This window comes from Arachis hypogaea, chromosome 13, assembly GCF_003086295.3.
Source record: "Arachis hypogaea cultivar Tifrunner chromosome 13, arahy.Tifrunner.gnm2.J5K5, whole genome shotgun sequence".
Taxonomy (NCBI): Eukaryota; Viridiplantae; Streptophyta; class Magnoliopsida; order Fabales; family Fabaceae; genus Arachis; species Arachis hypogaea.
Genome location: NC_092048.1, coordinates 22314517 through 22335363, shown reverse-complemented (window position 1 = coordinate 22335363; position 20847 = coordinate 22314517). Strand labels below are relative to the sequence as shown.

At 37.8% G+C, this 20847-nt stretch overlaps 1 protein-coding gene across 1 annotated transcript in view; it reads left to right on the top strand.

The window, feature by feature from the left end:
* Positions 1-6561: 6561 nt before the first annotated feature.
* Positions 6562-20847, top strand: part of LOC112732987 (probable serine/threonine-protein kinase At1g54610) — a 36506-nt gene continuing 22220 nt past the window's right edge. Inside the window, exon 1 of the mRNA XM_025781826.3 lies at positions 6562-6889. Within this exon, the coding sequence (XP_025637611.3) occupies positions 6562-6889 (328 nt within the window). The remainder of the gene's footprint in view (positions 6890-20847) is intronic.

Below are 20847 nucleotides of genomic sequence, written 5' to 3'. Positions count from 1 at the left end.
TGCCTTCTTTCAAAGAAGCATTCCGCCAAAATAAAGAACTGAATTAGAGACATGCAAATCTAGTTTATCACATAGCAAAGAGGCTGTTGATGAAGTCAATCTCCTTCATGTTTGTTACAGATTGTATTTTACTTTTCAATGTTTATCTTTCTGTAATTTCTTGAGTGAAAAGGCATATTGAGAGAGCTCAAGTAAAAGCCATGAGTGAAAAAAGGCTGAGTGAAACACTTGAGAGAAAAGCCTAGAGTTTATTTCAGATTTCTTTAGGTTGATTAAGTGTCTTGTATCTTGTACCTGTTGGGTATCCCTTTCTTAGTTGGGTTAGCACTAAGAGTGAAGAGTTAGGTATTAGTATAGCCAATGTCAAGTTAGGTTAGAACTTGAGAGTGAAATTGGTGTATGTAATACTTTTAACTATAGTGGAAATTCCTCCATTGTTATGGAGGAGACTGGACGTAGTTTGCATAGCACAAGGCAACCAAACCAGGATATATGCTGGTGTTAGCTTTTCTTCTCTCTGCTGTGTTCTATTTTCTGATATTCATGAGACAAAAATAAATTGTCTCATAAATTTTCGCTACTGAGTTCAAACAGAATCAGAATTGAAAGTTTGTTTTAAAGGGTCATTTCAGTAACATAAAAGAAAGGCATAGATTCAACCCCCCTTCTCTAAGCCTACCACAACCTTCAATTGGTATCAGGAGCTAAGGTCTCAAGAATCAAGCTTAACCGCTTGGAGCAAAGATCCAATGGTGAACAACTTGGGCACAACCATAGTTGCCTACACCCTCACTGAAGGCCAGTCAAACAATCGGCCACCTTTCTTCAACGGGAAGAACTATTCCTACTGGAAAGAAAGAATAAGGATCTTCATCCAATCCATTGACTACAACATATGGAAGATTGTTGTGAGTGGTCCCAAGATCCCAACAAAAACAAGTACTGATGGAGTGGTGACTACAAAAGAAGAAGCTGAATGGAATGAAGATGATAAGAAGAAGATAGAGCTGAATGCTAAAGCAATCAACCTTCTTCACTGTGCTATCAGCTTTGAAGAGTACCGGCAGGTGTCTAGATGCAAGAAAGCCAAAGAAATCTGGGAAAAACTCTAGGTTACACACGAATGCACTAAAAAAGTCAAAGAAACGAGGATCGATATGCTGCGAAAAGAGTATGAGATGTTCAACATGAAGGATGGAGAAAGCATTGATGAAGCGTTTGAGATATTCTCAATCATAATCAACAACCTTGATGCTATGGGTACAAACTACTTAGAACAAACCCTAGTGAGAAAACTCCTTAGAAGCCTCACAAAAGAATGGGAAACCACTGCCACTGTTCTAACCGAAAACAATAACCTAAGCCCCATAACATATGATGAGCTGAGAGAAAAACTCCTTGCATATGAAACCACACACAAAAAATCGGACTCAAAGAAAAAGGGAATAGCCCTCAAGTCAAAAATAGGACCAAAATAGAGTGAGTCCAGTGATGGTATTTCAGATGATGAGCTTTTGTTTTTTGCTAGGAGATTTAGAAGGATGATGAAGAACAAAGGCAAATACAAGGGTTCAAGCTTAAAGGAACAAAAGATCGACTTGAGCAAGGTGACGTGTCATCATTGTAAGGAGGCTGGACATTTCAAGCTAAACTGTCCAAAGCTCAAAAAGGAGGATAAAGGCAAGAAAGAAAGGAAAAGAGTGCTCATGGCAGCTTGGGAGATATTGAGAACGACTCAAATGAAGAAGAAGAATCTGAAGGTGAAGATAAAGACTGCTTCATGACTGGAAACAACAATCTTGATGAGGTAAACTATTATGATTTGACCATTGATGATTTACATGCTATTATTGATGATCTCACTTTAAATACCTCAAAACTACTTGACAAGTACAATGAATGCAGATCTGAAAGAGATGTGTTGAGAGCTGAAAATGAGGTTTTAAAAGAAAAAGTGAAGGAAACTGAATGTGCTTTGGACATTATTGAAGAAAACAGATTTTTAAAATATGAACTTGAAAAATTGAAAGGAAAGCACATTGTGGATCCTTCTCATGAGTTAATTACTGAAAATGAAAGATTAAATGATATGATTAAAAGGCTGAATGGTGACTTAGCAAAATTTGCTCAAAGTTCTAGTAACTTGGACAAATTACTTGCAAGTCAAAGACCATTATTTGAAAAATCTGGTTTAAGATATATAGCCAAGGAAGATGCAGTTTTTAATGATTCCTTTATAAGATTTGTGGCTTCTTCATCAAATAGTAAATCCACACCAATCAAATATGGTATTGGATATGTTTTAACATTTGAAGAAAAATTTGATGAAGTATACACAAGTGAAACTGAACCTTCACCAAGAACCGAACCTAGTTCAAATAGGCCAGGTTTGGGATACTCAAAAAATAAGGTAGCTTTCAAGAAACCACCGTTTTACAACAAAACCTCATTTTCGAAAAATTCAAAGTTTTTCAAAAATTCTGGTGAAAATGCTTTTGCAAAGAGGAATAATTATAACAAAAATCAGTTTGTCAAAAGAAATGCACATCTTCCAAAAACTAGAAAATTTCAATCATTTAATCATTTCCAGCATGGTAGCTCATCTAAACATCAGCAACATGTATCAGAAAATCATTGTTTTAATTGCAAAAAATTTGGTCATTCATATGCACAATGTTTCATTGAAAAGAGAGTTATGGGAAACCAAATTTATAATGTTGTTTGTGATTTCAATACACTTGGAACCAAGATGGATTAACTTCAAAGGATCCAAATTAATTTGGATACCTAAGGCTACTTGAAACTCTTCATGCAAATTTGCCTAGCATCCAAGAACAAAAAGGACATATGGTACATGGATAGTGGATGCTCAAGGCACATGACTGGAAGGTCAACTTATTTCATCAAACTAAACAAGTATGATGGAGGTTTTGTGACTTTTGGAGATGATGGTAAAGGTAAAATTATTGCTGTTAGAAAAGTAGGTAATGAACAATTAACTTTCATTGATGATGTACTTTTGGTATGTGGCTTGAAGCACAATCTTTTGAGTATAAGTCAGCTGTGTGATTTAGGATATTTAGTAACTTTCAATAGACTTGAATGCTGTGTTGTTAATGAGAAGACAAATGAAGTGCTTTTTGTTGCCAAGCATTTTAATAATATGTATGGACTTACTCTTGATGAACTAAAAGATCAAAATGTAGCTTGTTTTCACTCTAAAGTATCTGAAAAGTGGTTATGGCACAAGAGATTGGGCCATGCAAGTATGTTTCAAATAAACAAACTTGTAAAGAAAGAATTAGTAAGAGGTCTTTCTTTGATAAAATTTGACAAAGACATCACTTGTGATACTTGCCAAATGGGAAAACAAACAAAAAGTTCTTTTAAACCAAAGGAAGACATCTCTACTAAAAGACCACTTGAGTTGCTACACATTGATTTATTTGGTCCAACAAGAACTCAAAGCCTAGGAGGTAAACATTATGGTTTAGTGATTGTGGATGACTATAGTAGGTTTGGTTGGGTTTTATTTCTTGCACACAAAAATGAAGCTTTTTCGGCCTTTGAACCTTTTTGCAAGAAAATTCAAAATGAAAAGGATTTAAAAATCTCTTCTATAAGAAGTGATCATGGAACTGAATTTAAAAATAATTTATTTGAATCCTTTTGTGAGAAACTTGGAATATCTCACAACTTCTCTTGTCCAAGAACACCACAACAAAATGGTGTGGTGGAAAGAAGAAATAGAAGCATACAAGAGATGACAAGAGCTATGCTTTGTGAGAGTAATGTTCCAAAATTCCTTTGGGCTGAAGCGGTTAACACGGCTTGCCATATTTTGAATAGAACAATCATAAGGAAATTTTTGAAGAAAACCCCTTATGAACTTTGGAAAGGTTACCCACCAAACTTAGACTACTTGCACATCTTTGGATGCAAATGTTTTGTTTTAAATAACAAGGATAATTTGGGTAAATTTGATCCAAAGGCGTATGAGTGTTTGTTTGTAGGATATTTCACAACTAGTAAAGCATATAGGGTTTATAATCAAGATGCTAGGATTATTGAGGAGTCCATACATGTTACATTTTGTGATACTAATTTGGTGCAAAGCATTTTGGAAGATTGTGATGCTGGAAATCAAGCTCAAAAGGAAGATGAAACTGCTCAAAATCATGAAAAAGAACATTCTGGTCAAGCTGAACCAGAAACTGCAACTGCTAAAAATTCAAGAGACAATTCCATTATGTCCCATGAATCTGAAGGAGATCCTAGAAACAGCAACACCCAGAATCTCTTGGTGACTGAATCTACCTCCAAGTCCACCAAACCTCGTGAATGGATATTATTGAAGAATTATCCTGAGAAATTTGTCATTGGGGACGTCTCTCATGGGGTTAGAACTCGGTCTTCAACAAGAAAAGAGAATGAAGGAACGAACATTGCCCTTCTCTCTCAAATGGAGCCTCAAAATATTAAGGAAGCCCTTAGTGACCCTTCTTAGGTAAAGGCAATGGAAGATGAGCTCCAAGAGTTTGAGAAGAACCAAGTTTGGACTTTGGTTCCTAGGCCAAGTGGAAAGAAAGTGACAGGCACCAAATGGATATTTCGGAACAAGTTAGGAGAAGATGGTAGCATTGCAAGAAACAAGGCAAGGCTAGTGGCACAAGGATATGACCAAGAAGAAGGAATATACTTTGATAAATCCTTTGCCCCTGTTGCCCGAATGGAAGCCATAAGACTTCTCTTAGCCTATGCTGCATTTTGTGATTTTAAATTATATCAAATGGATGTTAAATGTGCATTTTTGAATGGTGTGATAGATAGAGAAGTGTATGTGGAGCAGCCTCCTGGTTTTGAAAATAAAGAGCATTCTAATCATATTTTTAAATTATCTAAAGCTCTCTATGGTTTAAGACAAGCTCTTAGAGCTTGGTATGAGAGACTTAGCTCTTTTCTTTTGAAAAATAGTTTTCAAAGAGGCACCACAGACACAACTCTATTTATCAAGAATTCTAATGATTCTTTCATTCTAGTCCAAATATATGTTGATGACATTATTTTTGGATCAGCCAATGAATTCCTTTGTTCTGAATTTGGAAAACTCATGACAAGTGAATTTGACATGAGTATGATGGGTGAACTTAATTTTTTCCTTGGACTACAAATTAAACAAACTGAAAATGGTATTTTCATTCATCAAGAGAAGTATGCCAAGGAATTAGTTAAGAAATTTGGTATGGAAAATGCCAAACCCATGGGAACTCCCATGCATCCTAATTCAAAATTAGATAAGGGAGAAACTGAGAAAGATGTTGATGAGACTAGGTATAGAGGAATGATTGGTTCTCTTATGTACTTAACTTCCTCTAGACCCGATATTGTGCAAAGTGTTAGATTGTGTTCTAGGTCCTAATCCAAACCAAAAGAGTCACATCTTTCTGCAGTTAAAAGGATCATTAGATATGTTCATGGCACATCCAATTTTGGTGTTTGGTATCCTAAGATTGATGATTTTTCTGCAGTTGGTTATTGTGATGTAGATTTTGCTGGTGATAGAGTTGATAGAAGGAGCACTTCAGGCTTATGTTGCTTCCTTGTAAAGTCCTTAAATGTTTGGTCAAGTAAGAAACAGCCGACAGTGGCTCTATCCACTGCTAAAGCTGAGTATATAGCTGCTTCTTCATGTTGTTCTCAGCTTTTATGGTTAAAAACACAGCTTGCCGATTACAAATTAAATGCTGAAAACATTTCCTTAATGTGTGATAATATGAGTGCCATTAATATTTCTAAAAATCCAGTTTTGCACTCTAGGACTAAGCATATTGAAGTGAAATTTCACTCAATAAGAGAACATGTTCAAAAAGGGGATATTAGCATTCAATTTGTTAAATCGGAGGAGCAATTAGTAGATATTTTTACAAAACCACTTGCTGAGGACAGATTTTGCTTGCTTAGGACTAGCCTAGGAATTCTGAACTATGATTCATTGTTTAAAAATTAATGATGTGTTTGTTGGAGTTTTTATCTCATAAACAGGCATGAGACAATTTTGGGCATGTGAAGAACTTTCCCTTCAATCAGTGTGTTCTAGGCTTGTTGCAAGTGAAAATTGATCTGGGCCAACCTCAAATATCAGATCTAGAGTGGTCCAATATATTTTCTTAAATCCAACCATCTTTGGGCCCAAATATGAATGTTACAATTTTTGTTTGGTTAATAATTTTTTGTTGGCCTGTGTGTTTAATTTTTTAAAAAAAGGGTTTTCATTTAATGTTTTTTGCTCCAAAAAGATTTTCAGTTTGATTTAATTCTTTTTAATTTTTTTAGTTTTTGAAATTTAAAAATAATTTTTTTAAATCAAATCAAATCTTTCCTTCATGAGGTCATGTCTTTTCAAGTCATTTCAAAAGGTGATGAAGTTGCATGGTTTGAGAAACCTTTTCTTGGGTACGGTTACCAATAATCCTTCTCTTCCCTCCATAACTCCTTCTCAAACCCTTTGGTTTTCTCCACTATCTCTATTACTTCTTTTCTTCTTAAACCAGAAACCACCAAATGAGGAAGAAAACCGTAGCACACAAGCCTCCTCGTGAAAAAGTGTACAAGCTTCCATCAAAGCTTTCCACTCGCTCCCAAGACCGAACCTTCACACCCTCACCATCTCCTCCTACCTCTCCTCCGAGAACTGACCCAATGGCACGGACCAAAACTACAACCAGATTTCCTGCCTCTGCTAAGCCGACGCCTCCTCCAAGGGTGCCTCCTTCAAAACTTGGCTCCTCAAAACCAAGCTCATCCAAAGGCAAACGTCCGGTAGCCGAGGAACTAGTTTCCGAGCCTACTCAGCCAAAGTCTAGGTTTGTTCCTTTGCGTTCACAAAGAGGTAACCCTCGTCTCCCTCTCAAATAAGTTAGAGAACCAGACATTGATCCTTTTGCTCACAAATCACACTTCATGACATCTCACTCCAACTATAACCCCCATCGTTTCAAATCTGCCATAAACCACGATTTTTATGAAGGAGTTATTCAGTATCGTACTCTGTGTCCCTCTTTTCTTGCAGATTTACCTACTTTGAAAAAGAAAGGTTTTCCTTTTATTGAAAATCTAGAATTTTTAGACTGGAATCGCTTTTTCAAAATCAAAAAACCTGTGTATCCTCTGTTGGTTATAGAGTTTTATGCAAATATGACTTATCATGAAGGAAGTGTGCATTCTTATGTTAAGGGCAGAGACATTATTTTAAATAATGAAACAATCACTGATTCTTTGAAGTACACTGATGTTGGACCGTGTGCTTATACGTCTGTAAAGTGGGATGAAGGAGTTGGTATCTTGGTGCACAAAATTACAATCACACTTTTGCAACTCCGCACAACTAACCAGCAAGTGCACTGGGTCGTCCAAGTAATACCTTACGTGAGTAAGGGTCGATCCCACGGAGGTTGTCGGCTTGAAGCAAGCTATGGTTATCTTGTAACTCTTAGTCAGGATATCAATAATTCTCAAATTTAATTGTAAAAAGTAAAAGAACATGAAATAAATACTTGTTATGCAGTAATGAAGAACAGGTTGAGGCTTTGGAGATGCTTTGTCTTCTGAATCTCTGCTTTCCTACTATCTTCTTCTTCATGCACGCAAGGCTCCTTCCATGGAAAGCTTTAAGTTGGGCATCACCGTTGTCAATGGCTACTTCCCGTCCTCTCAGTGAAAATGTTCCAAATGCGCTGTCACCGCACAGCCAATCATCTGTCGGTTCTCGATCATGTCGGAATAGGATCCATTGATCCTTTTGCGTCTGTCACTACGCCCAACACTCGCGAGTTTAAAGCTCGTCACAGTCATCCCTTCCCAGATCCTACTCAGAATACCACAGACAAGGTTTAGACGTTCCGGATCTCAGGAATGGCCACCAATAATTCTAGCTTATACCACGAAGACTCTGATCTGAATCATGAGGCTAAGAGATATGCATTCAATCTAAGGTAGAACGGAGGTAGTTGTCAGGCACGCGTTCATAGGTGAGAATGATGATGAGTGTCACGGATCATCACATTCATCAGGTTGAAGTGCGAATGAATATCTTAGAATAGAAGCAAGTGTGATAGAATGGAAAACAGTAGTAATTGCATTAATTCATGAAGAACAGCAGAGCTCCTCACCCTCAACAATGGGGTTTAGAGACTCATGTCGTAGAAAATACAATATGAAACGTGTAAAGTGTCATGAGGTACCAGATGAATCACTAAAAGTAGTTTTTATAGTAAACTAGTGACCTAGGGTTACAGAAAATGAGTAAGCTAGGGTGTTTAGTGTAAAAATCCACTTCCGGGGCCCACTTGGTATGTGCTTGGGCTGAGCATTGAAGCTTTCATGTGTAGAGACTTTTCTTGGAGTTAAACGCCAGCTTTTGTGCCAGTTTGGGCGTTTAACTCCAGCTTTTATGCCAGTTCTAGCGTTAAACGCCAGAATTCTTAAGCTGACTTGGAACGCCGTTTTGGGCCATCAAATCTCAGGCAAAGTATGGACTATTATATATTTCTGGAAAGCCCAGGATGTCTACTTTCTAACGCAATTGAGAGCGTACGAATTGGGCTTCTGTAGCTCCGGAAAATCCACTTCGAGTGCAGAGAGGTCAGAATCCAGCAGCATCTGCAGTCCTTTTTCAGCCTCTGAATAAGATTTTTGCTTAGGTCCCTCAATTTCAGCCAGAAAATACCTGAAATCACAGAAAAACACACAAACTCATAGTAAAGTCCAGAAAAAGTGAATTTTTAATTAAAAACTAATAAAAATATAATAAAAACTAACTAAAATATACTAAAATCATACTAAAAACAGTGCCAAAAAGCGTATAAATTATCCGCTCATCACAACACCAAACTTAAATTGTTGCTTGTCCCCAAGCAACTGAAAATCAAGTAGGATAAAAAGAAGAGAATATACAATGAACAGTTTTGGAATCTCACTTTATCCCTTGAGGTTCAGAATGATTGGCATCTATAGGAACTCAGAATTCAGATAGTGTTATTGATTCTCCTAGTTCAGTATGTTGATTCTTGAACACAGCTACTATACGAGTCTTGGTCGTGACCCTAAGCACTTTGTTTTCCAGTATTACCACCGGATACATAAATGCCACAGACATATAACTGGGTGAACCTTTTCAGATTGTGACTCAGCTTTGCTAGAGTCCCCAATTAGAGGTGTCAAGAGCTCTTAAGCACACTTACTTTTTTTTTTTTGCTTTGGACCACGACTTTAACCGCTCAGTCTGAAGTTTTTACTTGACACCTTCACGCCACAAGCACATGGTTAGGGACAGCTTGGTTTTAGCCGCATAGGCCAGGATTTTATTCCTGTGGGCCCTCCTATCCACTGATGCTCAAAGCCTTGGATCCTTTTTATTTTACCCTTGCCTTTTGGTTTAAAGGACTATTGGCTTTTTCTGCTTGCTTTTTTTTTTCTCTCTTTTTTTTCGCATTTTTTTCTTCTCTTTTTTTTATTCACTGCTTTTTCTTGCTTCAAGAATCATTTTTATGATTTTTTATATCATCAATAACATTTCTCCCTTTCCATCATTATTTAAAGAGCCAACAATTTTAACATTCATAGACAACAAATTCAAAAATATGCACTGTTCAAGCATTCATTCAGAAAAACAAAAAGTATTGCCACCACATCAAAATAATTAATCTGTTTTAAAATTTGAAATTCATGTACTTCTTTTTATTTTGCAATTAAAAACACTTTTTATTTAAGAAAGGTAATGGATTCATAGGGCATTCATAGCTTTAAGGCATAGAAACTAAGACACTAATGATCATGTAGTAAAGACACAAACATAGATAGAACATCAAGCATAGAAATCGAAAAAACAGAAAAATAAGAACAAGGAGATTAAAGAACGGGTCCACCTTAGTGATGGCGGCTTGTTCTTCCTCTTGAAGATCTTATGAAGTGCTTTAGCTCCTCTATGTCTCTTCCTTGCCTTTGTTGCTTCTCTCTCCTGGCCTTTTGGTCCTCTCTAATTTCATGGAGGATAGTGGAATGCTCTTGTTGAGGTCAATGAGTGGGCTCTCTTGTTTGCTCCATCCTTTCTTAGTGATGGGCTTTTGAGATGAATCTCTCCATCTCTCATGACTCAGAGTTTGGAAGCAATTGCCTTCCCTTTCCTCTTCCTAGAGGTTTCTCCGGCCTTAGGTGCCATAAATGGTTATGGAAAAACAAAAAGCAATGCTTTTACCACACCAAATTTAGAAGGTTTGCTCGTCCTCGAGCAAAAGAAGAAAGATGGCTTGAGAAGAAGAAGAGAATGGAGGAGATGGAGATGTGTGAGTGGTTAAGAGGTGATGGGGAAGAGGGTAGGATGTGATAGGCGAGGGGTTTTTTGGGGAAGAGTATTATGAAAAGGTGTGAAGAAGAGAGATAATGAGTTGAGGTTGGTGGGGATCCTGTGGGGTCCACAGATCCTGAGGTGTCAAGGATTTCTCATCCCTGCACCAATTAGGCTTGCAAAACGCCCTTTGCTGCCAATCCTGGCGTCAAACGCCAGGTTGCTGCCCATTTCTGGCGTTTAACGCCAGCTTCTTGCCTTTTTCTGGCGTTAAACGCCAATCTAGTGCCCATTTCTGGCGTTAAACGCCCAGAATGGTGCCAGACTGGGCGTTTAACGCCCATTCTGCTGCCCTTACTGGCGTTTAAACGCCAGTAGGCCTCTCCTCCAGGGTGCTATTTTTCATTCTATTTTTCAGTTTGTTTTTGCTTTTTCAATTGTTTTTGTGACTTCACATGATCATCAACCTACAGAAATCATAAAATAACACTGGAAAATAGAATTTTCACATAGATAAGTAAAGTTGGGTTGCCTCCCAACAAGCGCTTCTTTAATGTCAGTAGCTTGACAGTGGGCTCTCATGGAGCCTCACAGATACTCAGAGCATGATGATGGCCTCTTAACACCAAACTTAGAGTTTGGTTGTGGCCTCTCAATACCAAACTTAGAGTTTGAATGTGGGGGTTTTATTTGACTCTGTATTGAGAGAAGCCTTTCATGCTTCTTCCCTTTCCTGTCTGCAAACCATGGTGATTCCTGAATGGCAAAGAGTTGCTCATCCGGAAAGGTTTCAGAGATCTCAGTAGGAGGGAGGGACGCCTGATGAACGGATTCTTGACGGTTTAGAATTTCACAAATGAAATCTTGTTGCAAGTATAGTTTCTAAACCAATCACTAATCCTTTCATACAAAAGATTGTTTGTCACAAGTAACAAACCCCTAAATTTTATAAACCGAAGTATTGGACCTCGGGTCGTTCTCCCTAGGAATTACAATGAAGTGTCTTGTTATTGGTTATGGATTGTATTTTGGGGTTTTGAGATAAGAGACATGAAATGTAAATGACAATGAAAATAAACTAACAATTAAAAAGCACATGGCAAGGTTGTGAGAATTAGAAGTCCTATCCTAGTTATCCTCCTCGATTGTGACCACAATTGTCCATTGCTACCACTTAGTTAACCTCTAATAATGGAGGAAAGTCAAGTGGATGAATCAACTTGATTCCACAAGTCCTAGCCAACTCCCAAGGGAAAGACTAGCTTTAGTGGTATCTAAATCAATTAGCAACTTCTAATTATCAATCAACAAAGACATTAGATGAGAAGATATAAAAGCAAGGAAGCATACATTGTTGGAATGAGGTAAATCACTAGAATGAGGTGAGTGAATTAGTGTGACATTAAGAAATATTAGGTGTGTGAATTCTAAATTGCGTGGTTTAGAATACACATTAGTATAAAGAGCTATGTCACAAAAGAAGCATGCACTGTACTCATTCTAGTGTGCTTGAGATGCTTTAAGTAAGCTTGTAAGGTAAGACAAGCATTAGAGAAGCATGAAAGCATTCAAGTCAAACATATGGATGGATATAATCATGAAATACAAAGCATTAAGGTAAATGCTCAACATTACCCATCAAGAGATTGCCTAATCAAAGAATACGGTTCAAATCACATGGTGGCTAGCTACAACATGCAATTCAAAAGAGTTATAAGCTCGAAGACAATTCTCATCACTTGGTATTTTTCAAAAGGTAAGCATGAAGAACTCAAAACCAAGTAACAAAATATAATCTCAATCATAGAATCTAACAAAGATTATCTAAAAACATTCATGCTAAAATAGCATTTAGGCAATAAGGGCAGCAACGTATAATAAACAAAGTCAATAATCCAACACGTATAATGAAAAGAGAGAAAATAAAATGAAAGCTAAACTAAAACTAACTAATTAACTAACCAACTAACTAATTAACTAACTAAAATAAATGGTTATCCATGGTGTTTGGAAGTGTTGGATGAGGGGTAGGAGAAGGGAAGAAGAAAGGAGAAGGAAAGAATTGGAAAGAGGAGAAGAAAAGAAAAGTGGATGGGAGAAAGAAATCCGCGTGTACGCACGCATGGCGCGCGCGCGTCGTTGGCTTATTTCGAGAGTGGCGCGTACGCGTCATGTGCGCGTGTGCGCAAGTGGGGTTTGTGCCAGAGGCACAACGTTGGCGCGGCACAGGCACAACTCTCTGGAAAATGTATGGAGGTTGGAACTTCTCAATCCGCGCGTATGCACGCATGGCGCGCGCGCGTGGATGGTCGAAAATGCTGTAAGTGCGCGTACGCGCCATGTACGCGTACGCGTGGATGGTGCTCTGTTTTTCAAAAATTTTTTTCTATGTTTTTGCACCAATCCAAGCATTCCAAACCTCCAAACAGCTACCAAAACACCATAAAACCTTATTTAACATACTAAACTACCAACTAAACTCAACTATCTAAACAAAATATGAAATTAGACTAATTCTACCAAATATTTACAAAAGAGAAAATGAAAAGATTTTACCATGGTGGGTTGTCTCCCACCTAGCACTTTTGTTTATTGTCCTTAAGTTGGACTTATGGGGAGCTTTTCTCAAGGTGGCTTGTGCTTGTACTCATCTTGGAACTTCCACCAATGCTTGGACTTCCAAATAGCTCCATCATTCAAGATTAATATCTCCAAGCTTTGATGGAGTTCTTCACAAACCATGTGCTCCCAATGTTGATCCTCATGTGTTCCCGGATCCCATATTTTGTCTTCACACCCATCTCCAAGTTGATTATCATTAATCCATGTGGGTGGTGAGCAAGGTGAATTCTCAACAAAGTGACCAAACATCCTTCTAGACCCATGTACTCTAGTTATACACCAACCTTTGCTATCAAGCTTTGGACACGTGACCATAATGAACCTAGAATGATGCTTCCAACCACTAACCATCTCCGTTTTACTCTTAAAGCCACTAATTTTTCTAAGTTGATCATCCGTCTCAAGCAAACCATATTCAAGGAGAATAACAAAGCTTAAGTATAAGGAATTTATCCACTTGAATGAGAGAATGGATGGTGGTGGCTTGGGGAGAGGTATCTCCAATGTGCTTGCAAGCTCTACTCCCTTATTTGCTTCCTTGTCAATCTCCACCTCTTCATAAACTTCTTCATTTTCAATCCTTTGTTCATCAACTTCCTCTAACTCTTCAACATTACTCAAGTCATAAATGGGAGGTTGAGAGAAATCTACCTCCACATCACTTTTAAATTCATTGGGAGAAGGTTCTTCAAATTCGAAGGATTCTTCACCAAGAAGATTGGATGCATGATCTTCATCACCAAGGGAACTCAATTCTTGCTTCATTCTCTCCAAGTCTTCATATAGAATATGCCTCGGAGGTTGTGCACATTCCTCCTCAACATCAAATTTACTCTTCTTGGAGGGGTTTTCTTTGATTTTAGCTTCCCATGGAAGTTCCGCATCTCCTAAGTCTTCAACCACTTCTTCCTCTTCTTCAATGGTCCTAGGTTCCTCCAATTGTTCTAACACAAAGTAGCCTTCCTCCTTTTCCACCGGAGTTTCCAATCTCTCCTTCATGCTATGCTCTTCTTGAGCCATGGGAGTTCCTTGAGTGTCCAAAAGTTGGGATGCTAACCGGTTTACCACCGCATCCAAGGCGGTCATGAATTGTTGCACATCCCTTGTCATCTCCTCATGTCCTTGAAGAAGAACACCAAGGGTTCCATCCATTAGAGGTTGGAGTGGATAAGAAGGTTCATTGTCTTGGAGAAAGGGTTCATTATAGGAAGGTGGTTCTTCTTGGTAAGGTGGTGGTGTGTATTGAAGTGGTTTTTGAGAGTAGTAATCTTGGAATTGTGGTTCCATGTATGGCTCATATGGTTCAAAAGGAGGTTGGTATGGTGGGTAAGGATCATGGTCATATGGAGGTGTTTGTTGAAAATAGGCTTGTGAGTGTGGTTGAGGGTCATGTTGAGGATATGACTCATAGGCATATGGTGGTGGTTCTTGAAAATCACAAGGAGATCCACCATAGCCATTTGATTGATATGCATCAAAGAATGGCTCTTCCTCATAGTGCATTGGTGGGGGTTGTTGCCATGATGATTGATCATAAGCATATGGCTCTTCCCACCTTTGATTGTCCCATCCTTGATACACATCTCCATTATAGTCCTTATCACCTACAACATAGTTGTAATCACACTCATAGCCAAAATGAGAATTCATAATGGAACGAGAAAATAAAAATAAAATCAAATAAGAAGCAAGAAAATTAAATCCTAAAAACTAGTAAGAACTAACAAAGAAGCAAAAGGCAAACATATTCACAATATTCACATATATACAATAACCAATAACATAACACCATTGCAATTCCCCGGCAACGGCGCCATTTTGATGAACGAATTCTTGACGGTTTAGAATTTCACAAATGAAATCTCGTTGCAAGTATAGTTTCTAAACCAATCACTAATCCTTTCATACAAAAGATTGTTTGTCACAAGTAACAAACCCCTAAATTTTATAAACCGAAGTATTGGACCTCGGGTCGTTCTCCCTAGGAATTACAATGAAGTGTCTTGTTATTGGTTATGGATTGTATTTTGGGGTTTTGGGATAAGAGACATGAAATGTAAATGACAATGAAAATAAACTAACAACTAAAAAGCACTTGGCAAGGTTGTGAGAATTAGAAGTCCTATCCTAGTTATCCTCCTCGATTGTGACCACAATTGTCCATTGCTACCACTTAGTTAACCTCTAATAATGGAGGAAAGTCAAGTGGATGAATCAACTTGATTCCACAAGTCCTAGCCAACTCCCAAGGGAAAGACTAGATTTAGTGGTATCTAAATCAATTAGCAACTTCTAATTATCAATCAACAAAGACATTAGATAACTCAAGCGTCACTAATTACTCTACCATAGCCAAGAGGAACAAAATCTACACTAAAACTAAAAGAGGCATTTCAACAAACACATAGAGTGCAATAGAAGTAAACATTATTAATTGCAAGAATTAAAGGAATCTACAACTACAAAGGCAAGAGATCAACAATAGAAAAGCAAAGAAGAACAATTATTATGAATTACCTCTTATTGAATTGGAAGAAAGTAGAAGGAACAATACTAGATCTACAACAAAATATAAGAACAACATAAAGGAAATTACAATAAAAGAATAGAAGAAGATGAATGTAGCAACAAAGAATTGAGAGATAGAAGGAGATGAAAGCATGAATTAAAATCTAGATCTAAGATTATTGAACTAAACCTAATCCTAATTCTAGAGAGAAGTGAGAGCTTCTCTCTCTAGAAACTAACTCTCACTACTAAACTAAGCTAAAACTAAACTAATGATAACTAACATCTAAAGTATGAAAAGTATCTTCATTCCCCCTTCAATCCTTGACTTAAATAGCATCAGAAATGAGTTGGATTGGGCCCACAAGGCTTCAGAATTCGCTGGCCACGTTTTGCTTTAAGTGAACCAGGTGGCAGCAACGGAGCGTGTGCGTACTATGCGCGTACGCGTCATCATGAGCAGTTCAACCATAGCAAATCTTATATCGTTTCGAAGCCCCGGATGTTAGCTTTCCAACCTAACTGGAACCGCATCATTTGGACCTCTGTAGCTCAAGTTATGGCCGATTAAGTGCGAAGAGGTCGGCTTGACAGCTTTCCGGTTCTTCCATTTCTTCATGAGTTCTCCAACTTTTCATGCTTTCTTTCTTCATTCCCTTGATCCAATCTTTGCCTCCTAAACCTTAAATCACTTAACAAACATATCAAGGCATCTAATAGAATCAAGGTGAATTAAATTTAGCTATTTTGAGTCCTAAAAAGCATGTTTTCACATTCAAGCACAATTAAAGGAGAATATACGAAACCATGCTATTTCTTGAATAAATATGGGTAAAAGGTGATAAAATCCCCAAAAATCAATACAAAATAAACCGTCAAATTGGGGTTTGTCAACCTCCCCACACTTAAACCAAGCATGTCCTCATGCTTAAACCAAGAATGAAGTAAGGGTATGGCATTTATTCAATGGAAACTAACTAAATGCAATCTACCTATATGCAACTATCTAAATGAATGCAAGTGCTGGGTCAAAATAAATCAATTCCCAAGAAACATATATGCACAAGGGCTAAGGACTAGCAAGTCTAATCCACAATTGAATTGAGTTATTAAATATTTTTACAAACTTGCATGAAAATTATGATCATAGGTGAAAACATGTAATTGAGCATCAAACCCTCACCGGTAGTGTTTGCACTCTATTCACTCAAGTGTTTAGGGTTGATTCACTCAATTCTCCTCTATTTCATGCTTTCCAAGATTTGTTTTTCTTCTAACAATCGACATACATTTCATGCATGCATACAAGTATCATGAGGTCTTTTCTTTAGGTTGTAATGGGGTTAGGGTCAAGGTAGGATGCATATATGGTCAAGTGAGCTTGAAGTTTGAATCTTTGATAAGCTTAAACTTCCCACCTAACCTATGACATCCTATACAATTAAGTTCTAATCTAGCTACCCATTTTTCACCTTTTCACATACTCATGCATTTTCTTTTCATTTCATAACTCATATGCATTGATCTTATTGAGTTTCACCTTGAGGCATTTTGTCCCCTTTTTATTTCTTTCTTTTTCGTTTTCTTTCTTTTTCCATTTTTTCCTATACTTTTCATATATTTTTTTTTCTCATTTTTTCTTTCTTTCAAACTATATACAAGAGTACCAATGCATAAGGTCTATACATTTAATCAATACATGAGCATGTACCCAATTCCCAATATTTACAATAATAATACAAAACTACCCTTTTATTCACCCAATGTCCCAAGGTTCCCACACTTGAATGATACTCACACACACTAGCCTAAGCTAATCAAAGATCCAAATAAGGACATTTATTGTTTTTCGCTTTAAGGCTTGTAATGTGCTAAATTAAGAACAGGTGGGTTAATCGTAAGCTCAAATTTGGCTAACAATGGAAGATAAAAGGTAGGCTATTTGGGTAAGTGAGCTAAATGAAATGATGGCCTCAATCACATAAATGCATGAATACACAAAATAATGGACATAAAGAATCAAACAAATCAAAGATTACAATCATAGAAAGAGAATAATGCACACAAGAAGGAAAAATAAATGGTTATAAGATGTAACCACGCCATTAGGCTCGAATCTCGCAAGCTTGTGTTCTTAGCTCAAAAATTCATGTTCCACAATATATATAATTCAAGCAAGTTCTATGAAAAGTTTTCACTCAAATCAATTGACATGCCCTATAGATAGAAATCTTGAAAAATTCTCATTATTTTGACTAAGCTTATTGTGTATGCATATGCAAAAATAAGAAAATGCAAGTAAAAATCCTAAAATCCTAGAATGAAATGCAAAAGTATTGGAGTTAGAAATTTGTCACCCAAGATTGCCGATCGGTCGGACGACCTCCCCACACTTAAAAGTTTGCACCGTCCTCGGTGCACTCAAAGATGAGCAAGGGGGTACGACGACTCTCCGGATTGCTATGTGTTCTTTCTTCCACCTCCATGGTTGTTTGTGGTGCATTCGTTATGAAAAACAAAAATATAACACCATAAGATGAGAAGATATAAAAGCAAGGAAGCATACATTGTTGGAATGAGGTAAATCACTAGAATGAGGTGAGTGAATTAGTGTGACATTAAGAAATATTAGGTGTGTGAATTCTAAATTGCGTGGTTTAGAATACACATTAGTATAAAGAGCTATGTCACAAAAGAAGCATGCACTGTACTCATTCTAGTGTGCTTGAGATGCTTTAAGTAAGCTTGTAAGGTAAGACAAGCATTAGAGAAGCATGAAAGCATTCAAGTCAAACATATGGATGGATATAATCATGAAATACAAAGCATTAAGGTAAATGCTCAACATTATCCATCAAGAGATTGCCTAATCAAAGAATACGGTTCAAATCACATGGTGGCTAGCTACAACATGCAATTCAAAAGAGTTATAAGCTCGAAGACAATTCTCATCACTTGGTATTTTTCAAAAGGTAAGCATGAAGAACTCAAAACCAAGTAACAAAATATAATCTCAATCATAGAATCCAACAAAGATTATCTAAAAACATTCATGCTAAAATAGCATTTAGGCAATAAGGGCAGCAACGTATAATAAACAAAGTCAATAATCCAACACGTATAATGAAAAGAGAGAAAATAAAATGAAAGCTAAACTAAAACTAACTAATTAACTAACCAACTAACTAATTAACTAACTAAAATAAATGGTTATCCATGGTGTTTGGAAGTGTTGGATGAGGGGTAGGAGAAGGGAAGAAGAAAGGAGAAGGAAAGAATTGGAAAGAGGAGAAGAAAAGAAAAGTGGATGGGAGAAAGAAATCCGCGCGTACGCACGCATGGCGCGCGCGCGTCGTTGGCTTATTTCGAGAGTGGCGCGTACGCGTCATGTGCGCGTGTGCGCAAGTGGGGTTTGTGCCAGAGGCACAACGTTGGCGCGGCACAGGCACAACTCTCTGGAAAATGTATGGAGGTTGGAACTTCTCAATCCGCGCGTATGCACGCATGGCGCGCGCGCGTGGATGGTCGAAAATGCTGTAAGTGCGCGTACGCGCCATGTACGCGTACGCGTGGATGGTGCTCTGTTTTTCAAAAATTTTTTTCTATGTTTTTGCACCAATCCAAGCATTCCAAACCTCCAAACAGCTACCAAAACACCATAAAACCTTATTTAACATACTAAACTACCAACTAAACTCAACTATCTAAACAAAATATGAAATTAGACTAATTCTACCAAATATTTACAAAAGAGAAAATGAAAAGATTTTACCATGGTGGGTTGTCTCCCACCTAGCACTTTTGTTTATTGTCCTTAAGTTGGACTTATGGGGAGCTTTTCTCAAGGTGGCTTGTGCTTGTACTCATCTTGGAACTTCCACCAATGCTTGGACTTCCAAATAGCTCCATCATTCAAGATTAATATCTCCAAGCTTTGATGGAGTTCTTCACAAACCATGTGCTCCCAATGTTGATCCTCATGTGTTCCCGGATCCCATATTTTGTCTTCACACCCATCTCCAAGTTGATTATCATTAATCCATGTGGGTGGTGAGCAAGGTGAATTCTCAACAAAGTGACCAAACATCCTTCTAGACCCATGTACTCTAGTTATACACCAACCTTTGCTATCAAGCTTTGGACACGTGACCATAATGAACCTAGAATGATGCTTCCAACCACTAACCATCTCCGTTTTACTCTTAAAGCCACTAATTTTTCTAAGTTGATCATCCGTCTCAAGCAAACCATATTCAAGGAGAATAACAAAGCTTAAGTATAAGGAATTTATCCACTTGAATGAGAGAATGGATGGTGGTGGCTTGGGGAGAGGTATCTCCAATGTGCTTGCAAGCTCTACTCCCTTATTTGCTTCCTTGTCAATCTCCACCTCTTCATAAACTTCTTCATTTTCAATCCTTTGTTCATCAACTTCCTCTAACTCTTCAACATTACTCAAGTCATAAATGGGAGGTTGAGAGAAATCTACCTCCACATCACTTTTAAATTCATTGGGAGAAGGTTCTTCAAATTCGAAGGATTCTTCACCAAGAAGATTGGATGCATGATCTTCATCACCAAGGGAACTCAATTCTTGCTTCATTCTCTCCAAGTCTTCATATAGAATATGCCTCGGAGGTTGTGCACATTCCTCCTCAACATCAAATTTACTCTTCTTGGAGGGGTTTTCTTTGATTTTAGCTTCCCATGGAAGTTCCGCATCTCCTAAGTCTTCAACCACTTCTTCCTCTTCTTCAATGGTCCTAGGTTCCTCCAATTGTTCTAACACAAAGTAGCCTTCCTCCTTTTCCACCGGAGTTTCCAATCTCTCCTTCATGCTATGCTCTTCTTGAGCCATGGGAGTTCCTTGAGTGTCCAAAAGTTGGGATGCTAACCGGTTTACCACCGCATCCAAGGCGGTCATGAATTGTTGCACATCCCTTGTCATCTCCTCATGTCCTTGAAGAAGAACAACAAGGGTTCCATCCATTAGAGGTTGGAGTGGATAAGAAGGTTCATTGTCTTGGAGAAAGGGTTCATTATAGGAAGGTGGTTCTTCTTGGTAAGGTGGTGGTGTGTATTGAAGTGGTTTTTGAGAGTAGTAATCTTGGAATTGTGGTTCCATGTATGGCTCATATGGTTCAAAAGGAGGTTGGTATGGTGGGTAAGGATCATGGTCATATGGAGGTGTTTGTTGAAAATAGGCTTGTGAGTGTGGTTGAGGGTCATGTTGAGGATATGACTCATAGGCATATGGTGGTGGTTCTTGAAAATCACAAGGAGATCCACCATAGCCATTTGATTGATATGCATCAAAGAATGGCTCTTCCTCATAGTGCATTGGTGGGGGTTGTTGCCATGATGATTGATCATAA